The sequence below is a fragment of the Typopeltis vanoorti genome, chromosome 2 (genome assembly GCF_054136105.1).
Source record: "Typopeltis vanoorti isolate ZY-2024b chromosome 2, IOZ_Tvanoo_1.0, whole genome shotgun sequence".
Taxonomy (NCBI): Eukaryota; Metazoa; Arthropoda; class Arachnida; order Uropygi; family Thelyphonidae; genus Typopeltis; species Typopeltis vanoorti.
In genome coordinates, this window is record NC_143550.1 from 35226245 (window position 1) to 35238605 (window position 12361).

At 35.1% G+C, this 12361-nt stretch overlaps 1 protein-coding gene across 4 annotated transcripts in view; it reads right to left on the minus strand.

The window, feature by feature from the left end:
• Positions 1-12361, minus strand: part of aux (cyclin-G-associated kinase) — a 482129-nt gene that overhangs the window by 115319 nt on the left and 354449 nt on the right. For all 4 annotated transcript variants that reach the window (XM_090404291.1, XM_090404283.1, XM_090404277.1 and 1 more), the window contains exon 21: positions 681-909. In XM_090404291.1, coding sequence (XP_090260417.1) covers positions 681-909 — 229 coding nt within the window. The remainder of the gene's footprint in view (positions 1-680; positions 910-12361) is intronic.

Sequence of the window (12361 nt, forward strand, 5' to 3'; positions counted from 1 at the left end):
GAGATAACTGACCAGAAATCTGATATCCCAAGATGTCTGGATAATTAAGAAATTACTGTGCTGTAAAGCATTTAAAAATCTAATAAGGCTATACGAAAACTTTCTGTATGTTTGTGCTCAGTTGATCATGACAGTGATGCTATGTGATCAGAAGGATCTGCATTTGAATTCCTATACTAGGACTTTGTACCTAAAGATGAGTTAGCAAGAATTATATGGAAGATTCAGTGCTTTTGATCCAAGTTTGGGGTTCTCACCTTGAAAGATAAACAAATTAGCTACAGAAAATACAATTAACAGACATACCAGACTAGCCAGATAGGATTAACCATCCTATCATAGCATTAGAGGGTTTAAGGAAAACCAAGTTACTTGGCTCTGATAGTCTACTCAGCATAACACATAGAAGGAGAAAAATAATTGATTGACTCATATGATCTGCTGGAGAAGTGCTCCAGCAGAAAATTAGAAATCAAATTAAAAACATAGTTTCAGTAATGGTACAAAATCACTGCGCAAATTCTTTAGAAATAAAATAAACATAAAAAGTCAGATACTAAATCTGAATTTCAATCATACTGGTTATCTATTAAGAACAGAAGAAGAGCTATGTGTAAAGGTATAATGAACTTTATTATGTGATGTTAATCTTTGAGAAATTATAATTCTCCAATACCTACCTAAGTCAGCAAAAGGATCAGCCTTACTGGCATTATTCAGAGCTTCAAGGTTTGGAGTAGAAGCATTTCTTGGAATGTTAGTTGAAAGTGGACGCTGACTTTGAGGTCCTAATGTAGGAGAAGGATTTGGCTGAAAAACAGAGTCCCAGCTACCAAGCAAAGAAGGATCTTGCATTGCAGCACCAACCATATTGAAAGCTGATGTACTTGAAGGGATACCTGGTTTATGCTGAAAGTAGACAGTATAATGCAAATTATTTTTATCCAAATAATTATCTATTCTTCTATTATAATAGAAACAGGCTTAGATAAAAATTATGAAGTGAAAGAAATCCAAAAAGGGAAAAACTAGTTTAAAGCAGCATTCAATTATGTTATATATAAAACATAGTTATGCTATGATCTAAAGTATAAAGAATTCACTTCAAAGTCAGCAACAAATATTTTCAAAAATTATGAAAGACAATGAATCAGCAGTGAGAACCAATTATGAAATCAGCTATTTATTGGTGAAACATTCCAAACCTTTTAGTGACGGTTCCTTGGTTAAGGAGTGTATGATAAAAGCAGCCGAAAATGTATGTCCCAAAAATTTCCAACTATTCCGCGATATTACTTTGTCAAGAAATACTGATTGAAAGAATAACCAAAATGGTAGGTAATCTGCTTGACCAGTTGCAAGAAATATCCACAAACATACAGTGCTTTTCAATTGCACTTGACAAAAGTTTCGATATTCACGACGTGGCTCAAGTTGCTCTGTTTCTTTGGGCTTTTGATGATAATATGAATATTATGAAAGAGTTCTTGGAAATGATTCCCATCCATAGAACCACTACAGAGGAAGACATTTTTGATGCCGTGTGGAACATTTTGGAAAAATACCAACTTCCTCTGAACAGGTTCATAGCTGTGACATCTGATGGTGCTCCAGCAATGACAGGCAAAAATAAAGGTTTTTTTTTATCAAGACTTGCAGAAAAGTTAAAGGAAATGTATCCATGCATTCCAAAACTGCATTATTCATCAGCAGGTCCTGTGCTCCAAAGTATTGGAAATGAGCAGCGTACTCAAGCCTGTGACAAATACTGTGAACTTCATCCAATCCAGAGGCCTCAATCACCACCAGTTTGCACAATTTCTTAAAGACTTGGAGAGTAAATTTGAAGGGCAACCTTATTACACAGCGATTCATTGGTTATTTTGTCATAAGGTTCTAGAAAGTTATTTTTTTTTTTTACTTTTAGAGGAGATCAAATTGTTCCTAGAAATGAAAAATCATGATGTTGCATTTCTTAATGATCAGACATGGGTACAAGATCTAGCATTCTTAGTTGATATTACGAGACATTTGAATGATTTAAATGTCAGACTTTAAAAGAAAGATCAGTTAATTACACACATGTATGATGCACCAGCAAATTTTAGATGTAAATTAGTTTTGTTTCAAAATCATTTAAAAGAGAATATTCTAAATTACTTTCCTATGTATGAACAGTTCAACAATAAGAATCAAAGTTTTACCTTTTCTCAATATTGTCCCAAACTAGAAAAGATTAAAGAAGAATTTGATAGGCGATTTAAAGATTTTAAGGAGCAAGAAAGAGTTTTTTTGCTTTTTACAGATTCTTTTTCCTTTAATTTCAAAAGAGCCACCAGCATACTCTATATCCAAGGCACATCGGAAAAAAAGCCAGAATCTTAAAAAAATACAACCTCTGCACAACTTTCAACTCCAATTAAAAACTAGCTAACCTTATCTGCTTCACTAAGTGTGTGTGTATATATAAATATACACAGAGAGAGTTCTCTGTTCCTGCGAGTTGGTCTACTGTGAACAGACAAGAGGATCAGCCACCATCTACATAATATAAAAAAATACACCTAACCTTAGTTAGCTTGAACACCAGAGAACACATGCAATTAACAGACTGAAATATTATTAGGGATGGTGGATTATGTATTTTGTAGATAGGGTTTAAGAAGTGGGTTGTTGTGAGGTATAGAGTTACCTCCGTCTTTGGATTCCACAGTGGCATCACATAAATAATAAATTTGATAACAGTAAATACCATCAGAATAGTTTGTTGTGGTGTAATGCTATATGTGAATTTTAGATATTTTCTTCTGTCAGCTATTTTTTTTTTATTTTTATCAGCCTTCTCATTTTCTCTGTTGCATGAAATTCCAGGACCATGTACATTCCTGTATAATGTACATGGTCATAACAATTTAAACTTTATAGAACTGACATTTGGATAAGAAATGTGTTGATTTAGGGATGGAGAATACTAATTTGAGAATCTGAAAATTTAAACAGATGACTTCAGTGACAAAACCATATGATAAATGACAGTTTATTGTATGATAAGCATTTATCATATGATAAAATTTCTCATATGATAAATGTCATAAAGGACTTTCATGAGTTACAAAATAACTCATAAAAGTACACCTCCATTTCATCAAATATCCATAATAAACATGCATATAAATGATGTATATCATCTTATAGCTGCAACAACCACTGTACATCTCTACTTCCAAACCACAATCGGCAATTTCTTCCACTACGTAAGTAGTGCTTGTGCTTTTGTAATCTGATATTTCATGCTAGAAAGTTCCAAATCTTTTCTTTTCTTTTTGATCTTGTATGGACCATTTCCTCGCTCCATTTTGTATCATCCATTTGCTGCTTTTACTGCCCTCCAAATTCTCAAAATCACTTTCATTTTTATATCCCTGAAACTTGATTTTCTGAAATCCAACAATCTAACTTGGTTATGCTAATGTACACAAATTCAAAAGGCTTCCCTTTTCAATTTCCTCTGACCAAACTGGAAGTGATTCTGAAGAGTTTGTTCTAATGCACAAATAATCTGTTAATCTACAGTTTCATGTAATCATCTTCATTCTTGCAACACTGTCTTAACCAGCTTGACCTCTAAGCTACTGTGTGGGGAGAGTCAGCACTCTGAAAAAATTCAGACTGTTACTTCATGCTCTTCTCTGCTACTCTCATAGTCAGAAAAAATAATACCATATATACTGGCATACAAGGTGACTGAGCATATAAAACAGCCTCTAAAATCTCTTTTCAAAATGTTGATTTTGTAAATTAAAGATGCCAAGAAATTATATTCCTGGTTTAATCCTTTATCCAAATATAAACAAAGTTTGCACCTGAAGTATTTTCCGGACAGGGCAACTCATATATAGAGGCTGATGACTTCAAATCACTTGCCTTGGTATCCAATAATGCAAAGCACATATCCTTACGGACATGTATAATGCTATATGCATTGCATATTACAAACATCTATGATGCTTTGCATCCAACTATCTGTAATCCAGAGTATTCTAATAATAAGGTGCAACACCTTTTGGCTACTCATATATGGAAATATGATTTCTGCATTACGTCAACCTTATCACCTCTGGGTCTGGCTTCCACTGATGAGACTTCAATAAAGGTCCAAACCAGTTTGGGTAGTGACCCCATCCATAATGCAAAGCATTATACATGTCTGTAAGGATACATGATTTGCATTATGGGATACCAAGGCAAGTGTATAAGTCATTAGCCTCTATATACGAGTTGTCCTTCCTGAAAATACTTCAGGTGCAATCTTTGTTTGCTTACACTTGGATAAAGGATTAAACCAGAAATATAATTTCTTGGCATCTTTAATTTATAGTATAACCAAGTAAAAAAAAAATTCCAACAACTATCTCTAATCCAGAGTATTCTAATAATAAGGTGTGACAGCTTTTAGTTACTTGTATATGGACTTCAACTGCAACTTTTATACCTCAATAAAAGTCAAAGTCAGTTTGGGTAGTGACCCTTCCCATAATGCATAGCATTATACATGTCTGTAAGGATATGTGCTTTGCATTATGGGATACCAAGGAAAGTGATGTGAAGTCATTAGCCTCTATATATGAGTTGCCCTGTCCGGAAAATACTTCAGGTGCAAACTTTGTTTGTTTTCACCTGGATAAAGGATTAAACCAACAATATAATTTCTTGGCTCTTTAATTTATAGTATAACCAAGTGAAAACACTTCCAGCAATGTTGATTTTGTGTTATAGCAGCTGTATAAGATGACCACAAATTTTACAATTACTGCTGACAAATTCCTATATATTATTTTACATTTAATATAACGTAGTCGTAACGATCACCTCAGGTATGAGAAGTTTCAAAAACATAAGGTAATGCCTTTTTTTTTTTTTTTATTCTTAAGGTGAAAGTGAATGAGATAAAAGATGGACAGATAGACCCATTAATAATGTTCAAAAAGACTGCTATTGCAGTGTGGTACTATCATCGCCTCACAGATATCGAGTTGCAGTTAATTCTGGCTACCTGCAAGTGTTTTCCGAAACAGGTGTCTGTGAAGTTATTCATTTTTTGAAGCAAAAGGGGCTTCACCAAGTGACATTCTGGTGAACTGGTTGCTGCATATAGTGAAAAGATGATGTCAAAGAAGCAGGTGTGTTTTTGATGCAATGAATTTAAAGAAGGCCATGAAGATCAACATCAGGCAGGTAGGTAGGCCTTCATCCAGCAAGAGAGTAGAGAAGATTTTGCGCATTAAGGGCATCATTCTTGAAGACCTGCAAGTGAAACTGTAAAATTGCACAAGGTGAACTTGAGTAAGTCTACTGTTTATGAAATTGCTCACAATGTCATTGGCTTTTGAGAGGTGTGCCTCTGCTGGGTGTTTGAACAATTGTCCCAGAAGCACAAGGCAACACACATCGGGATGTGTCTGTAAAATCCTCGCGACACAGGCGAGGATTTTCTTACTCTCCTAGTTACAGGAGACGAAACGTGGGGACAAGACTCCATGACCTGTAAACATCCACAATCTCCTGTGCACAAAAAATTCAAAAACTGTTCCCACTGTCTAAAAAGTCATGACCATAGTGTTCTGGAATCACCAAGGTGTTCTGTTGGTGGACTTCTTGCCAAAGGGAAGAACAATCAATGCAGATCTTTACTGTGGAATGTTGGACAAACTGAAAGCCAACATTTGATGCAAATGACCAAGACTCCTGAAAAGCAGCATGATTTTGGTGCACGACAATGCTACTCCACATACCATGCACACCACTCATGAGTGGTTGTACTGTAATCATCGGGAAACTGTCACAATTTCCCTGTAGTCCCAACTTGGTGCCTTCAGACATCTATTTGTTCAGCCCCATCAAGAACTACCTATCCAGAAGGCATTTTACTATGAATGAGGAAGTTCATGAGGCGGTGTGATGTTGGATATTGGGTGTGGGCACAGACTTCTTCAGTTTTGATATTGATAAACTGATCTACCGCTGGGTCCATTGTTAGACAATTTGGTAATGAAAGTGTGTTGCCGAGGTATGACAATTTATTTTTTATTTATTCTTATGGCAAAAGCATCTACAGGTCAATGTCCAGACCAGAAAGCCAATCCAGGGCCTCATCTGTCACATCGTGGATATCCTGGAGGCCACCACCATGAAATTGGCGCTTTGGGCAGTCATTCACAATATGAGTGATCATCTGGGCCACAGGAGAACAGTCACAATAAGGGGGTCAGATAGTTTCCATTTATGTAGTAGGTAGCCACATCTGCCCTGGTTAGTTCTGATCCTGTTGATGGATGACCAAATCTTCCTAGGAAGGGCAAAACCAGGTTGCAGAGCACAGGGATCCTCAACCAGAAAATAATTTGTTGGAAGATTGTTGGACCAGTGTTTTCTCTCCACCTGTCAGTTTGTTGATGGTAAGGCAGCTGAAGAGAGTTCATCCATGGATCAGACAGGGTTTCGTGATTTTAGGCAAATACTAGGTGGATTTATGAGAGTCAGAGGCAAGTTACTCATTACTTTATTAAATATTTTAATCAAGGCTTGTCTTCTCTGTATATTTGGTGGAGCAATGTTACATAAGCCAGCCAGCAGCAAGGGGGAGAGGGGTGCTTCTCAGTGTCCCACTAATTGTGTGCATGGTAGAGTTTAGCTGGGTGTCTATAATGTTAGTGTGTGCACTTCTTTCCTAGACAGGGGCACAGTGTTCTGCTGCAGAGAATGCAAGGGCTAGTGCAGATGACCTTAAGACATCAGCACCACAACCCCATGTTGTTCCAGCAAGCCGTGAGATGATATTATTTCTCGTTTCAACTTTGTTGGACAGGTTGGTGATGTGCCTTTTAAAGGTTAGGCTTCTGTCCAGGCGCATCCCAAGGTATTTCAGGTGAGGCTCATGTTCTATCATTTCATCACAGAAAGAGAGGTTGTCGATTTGCCTCTGTATTGTTCAGGTGGAATGCTGTGGACACAGTTTTTGTTGGATTTGGCTTCAGGTACCACTCGAAGTACCGAATCATTAATGGTGTGCTGACAGTGCATGAAGAGAACGGAGTGCAGTTTATGGATGTATTGTATATATATATTTGATAAGAGCCTCCATAGATCAGTCGGTATAGACGAAGCCATTTAGTTGGAAAGACATGGGCTTGATTCCCATCTGTGACCTTTATTTGGTCTCTTTCTAACTCAAAAGGTGAGTTAGCCTTCATATGAGATGGGGTCAAGCCAACAATTTTTGAGTTGAAATGCTAATTCTCTTCAACCGAATTCCATAATATCTGAAACTGCCATAACAACATTCACTCTATATGTCTTCATTTTAACGAGTTTATGAATTTTATTGCAGTTTTGCATTTGAGTTAGTGGAGGCACTCAGCACACACATCTAACTAAAAACTATTGTTTTTTGTTAGATACTGTGTTTGCCGGTGCAACATATGGTTTTGCTCGAGTCTAAACAAAATGGTTAATGTGGGAGGGAACATGTGATTCATTAGTTAGTACCGATTTTATCACAGTTGTTCTAATTGCACTAAAGAAATATATTACACAGACTGCAAAAGCCTCTATACTTTATTCAGTGGTACAATAAAACTACTTGTTTTTCTTGCATCTGTAATATAGTGGCAGTTGGGGAGGGCGTGTTGTTTAATGCAGGGAGGCGCATTATCGCCCTGACGTGAAAGTGGTTAAACTTTATTTTCATATGTGATATATATGAAAACTTTTTAATTTCTTATTTCGTAAAGTAAAATCAGGAGTGCGAGTCATACGCAAGGGAGAGTTATATTTGAGTAAATAGGTTATTTCTGTTTTTTTATAAAAAGCAACCATCCTTTTTTAAAATATTTCCTTGAGGCATTGTGGGCTGCCAGTTTGACACCCCTGGTCTAACCATTCTAGACGCCTATCCCTTCAGTAACAAAGGTTAGAGGCCCCGTCAACCCCCCCCCCCTCTCGAACTCAACAATTTGGTGTCATTGAAATACTGAGGCCTCTCTTGTGAGCAGAACTCAATCATACACAACCAGGCTTTTCTAATTGCTATCATTCCCATAGTATCAAAAAATAAATCCTTCACCCAATCCTCAACCTTCTCTTTTTAAATTGTGCCTCATCATCAGAAAAACTGCCAGAAAATCTTAAAGAAATACAACCTCTGCAAAACTTTCAAGCCCAACTTAAAACTAGCTACACTTATCTGCTCCACTAAGGATCAAGTCTTTCCTAGTACATATAGCATTCCCTGTTCCTTAAAGTTAGCCTACCATAGACAAACAAGAAGATCAGCCACCATCTGCATGGAAGAACATTAAAAAAATAATCAAATAAATAAAAATACCTCTCAGGGGACCCTGTAACCCCTAGAGAGCACGTCTCCTGGGTGGCGGATAGGGGAGCCCACCATGTGTGTGTGTGTACATGCGCGTGCGTGTGTGTGTATATATATATATGGTGGGGTGGTCCGAATATACTGAATAAGGACTCGTGGACCAACAGGGCCATAAGGGGCAATCATCTTGATTGTAAGGGAAGCGGCACTCCCATGGACCCCTAGCTGGATCTATCCTCTCCTTCTTCTACTTTGAGGAAGACCCACTTACTTTAATCTTTCCTATAAGGCCTTATCAGCCAACTGGTTATGCTTTTACTTTATGACCCTTGTGCTATTAGAGTACTCGAGGGCCATGGGGTCTTTTCATTTCTGGCCTTACAACTATGTCCTCTATATAAACCTTACTATATTTCTTCTATAATCTATCCTTTCCCCTTCAATATACCCTATTCCTCCTATGGGTTTAAATTCGGAAGGCGAGTTCAGAAGCCTTAAGGTAGCAGCCCTACCACTGAACTATTCCATCGTCAGGCTAGTCCCCTGACATGGAGAACATAACCATACTTGTAAGCTGACAGAAAAAGATAATCGGATTGAATCTATGGGAAACGACCCTGGAATGGAAAAGGGAAAACGAAAATGGAAACGACAAATATAATACACATAGCAAACTGGAATGTAAGAGGAATAGCATATAAAGAAATAGAATTAGACCAGTTATTAAATGAAAGAAATTTTAAAATAGCAGTAATCACTGAAACAAAAAAAAAATTAAAAGGAACTATGAGAACTGAAAATTTTAATGTGATATACAGTGGAGTCGACAGTGACCAAAGAGCACAAGCAGGAGTCATGATTTGGATTCATAACTCCCGTTCAAAATAGTTAAAACATTATAAATTATGGAATGAAAGAATAATAGAAGCTAGAATAAAAATAGATAGAGGCTATTTAACAATAATTGGTTTATATGCCCCAGAAGAAGGAAGAGAACAGGATAATACTGATTTTTATAATCAGCTACAAAACATATATAATAAAATAAATAAAAATGATTACATAATTTTAGCAGGAGACTTAAATGCAAGAATTGGAAACACGAAAATTAATAATAATATAGGAATACATGGAGAACACACTCTAAACAGAAATGGTAAAAAATTGATTGACTTTGTAGTTTATAACCTAAAAATAATGAATTCCTTCTATAAACATAAAGACATACATAAATATACTTGGGCAGCAAGAGGATGGAAATCAAAATTAGATTACTTCATATTAAATGAAAAGACATCAAAATTTTCACTAGATGTTAGAGTTCACAGAGGATATGAAATAAGCAGTGACCACTTCCTTGTTAAAATAAAATTAAGATTACCACCTAAATAGCTGCCAGTAACAAGAACAGAAAGAAAAATTGAAACATTTGTTGATAAAACTGGACTATTGAATGACACAAATGTACAATGGCTATATGAACAAAGAATTAACCAGTATCTAGATAAAATAAAACAAAATGAAATAGAAATAGAATGGCTTAATATAAAAATGATACTAAATGCAGCAGCAAATGAAAGCTTATTAAAGACCAAAAAATTCAATAAAAGAAAAAACTGAAGATCTGGGATGATACAAAATCAAAGAAATAATCAAAAAGAAAAAAGATGCCTATCACAAATGGTTAAGCAGTAAAAGATTAGAAGATGAAATAGAATATAAAAGAATAAGAGCCATAGCTAAAAGAGAAGGCAGAAAAAGACAGAGAATCATGGAATAAATTTGTTTCTAACTTAGAACATGATTTATATAAAATAAGACCCAATGTATATAAGATTTTGAAACACCTAAATGCAGATACCAAAGAAAACATAAAATAAAACACTGAATTGAAATTAGAATTTCTAAATTACTACACAGAACTGTGGACAGACAAATATTTTAAAAAAGACAACTGGCAAACAATTAATGAAAATGAAAAGGAAATAACTGAAGAAGAATTAGAAATCAGCCTGAAAGAAACAAGAAACGGAAAATCACCTGGAGAAGATAAGCTAGGTTCAGAACTATATAAATACGCAGGAACAAGATTCAAAGGACGACTCTTATTATTTTTAAATAAAATTTACTCAACTGGTATCCCCCCAATAGAATGGAAAAAAAGCAATTGTGATTCCTATCTTTAAGAAAGGTAATAGAGATGACCCTAAAAACTATAGAGGTATCAGTATACTAAATTCATGTTACAAAATATACAGCAGAATCTTAAATAACAAACTAATGAAATATTCCGAAAACTTTATTCTAGAGGTACAAAATGGATTTAGAAAAGGACGATCATGTATAGACCCAGCCTTCTGCCTAAAATTAATAATAGAGAAAAGAAGAGAATATAATTTAGAAACACATATTGCATTTATTGACTTTGAAAAAGCATTTGACAAAGTTAAAAGAAACATATTATTTAACATATTAAAAGAAAGACAAATACCAAATAATATCCTAAAATCTGTCCCAAGTATATATGAAAATAATCAAATACATATAAGATTAAATCATGAGCTATCATATACAAGAGAGATAAACCAAGGGGTCCGACAGGGATGTCCCCTCTCAGCAACTCTTTTTAATATCTACTTAAATGAAATAATAATAAAATGGAGTAAAAATTTACATCCAGGAATTAAACTTTCACCTACAGTTAACTTAAACACTCTCCTCTTTGCAGACGACCAAATAATAATAACAAATTCTGAAGATAACTTACAGAAAGCTATTTTAAATCTAAATGAGATATCCAAAGATTATGGTATGATAATAGCAACAGAAAAATCAAAAACTATGGCCTTTAAAGGACAAGATCCAGCAAGAACTAAAATAGTATTAGATAACAAGATCTTAGAACAGGTGAATTCGTTTAACTACCTAGGATGTATGATCACTTATGAAAATGAAAAAGATATAAACATAAAAATTGCAAAATATTTAAAAATAACAGGAGTAATTAATTCTATATTTAAACCAAACCTAGTTCAAAAACAAACCAGGCTAAAAGTATACAATACATTAGCCCCACCGGTCTTAATGTATGGAAGCGAAATCTGGACAATAAAACAAAAAGACAAACAAAGATTAACAACAGCAGAAATGAAGTTTATGAGAAAAACTGCAAAGTATACTCTATTTGATCACAAAAGAAACGAAGATATTATGAAAGAATTAAACCAAGAACCAATAATTGAAAAAATTAAAAAATATAAACATAGATGGATGGAACACGTTCAAAGAATGAAAACAGAAAGATTACCAAAACAAGCCTTGAAGTACAAGCCATTAGGAAAAAGAAAACCAGGACGTCCTCTTAAACGATTCAACGATGACTTCTAAGGCCGGAACAGGCCATACTAGGCCTAAATCCTTGATACGTATGATGATGATGATGATGATAAAAATACATCTGCAGTCATGAATATGATCAATTGGGTCTTGCAGTCTATGCTTTGGATATGGCTTATACAGGGTGACCCATAAGTCATAAAGGGGGTTTAACCACACTACCAACCAAGATGTCTATAGACGTCAAGTTTATCATGGATGCGAAGTGCATATCAAAATTGTAATGCCATTGATATTACATTGAAATATATGATGGATATGAAGGGATACGTATTTGATCCATAACGGCCGGTGAGGTGGTTAAACATTTAAATACTTGTTTTATTTATCAATTATTTTTATTCTTTTTTTTTTTTGTTGTTATAATGAAATACCGAACCTGGAGATTTTTTTTATTTTATTAATTATTAAAAACCACATCAAATAAATGTCTTCCATTTTTGCCTTCACAAAGACAGTCCATTTCTATGACAGCTGTTAAATGTTTCTGGCTGCAGCACCCTCATTTCTGCACAAATGTTCTCCTTCAGCTGCTGGATTGTCTCGGGCTTGTTCACATACACCTTTTCCTTCAGTTAACTCCATAGGAAG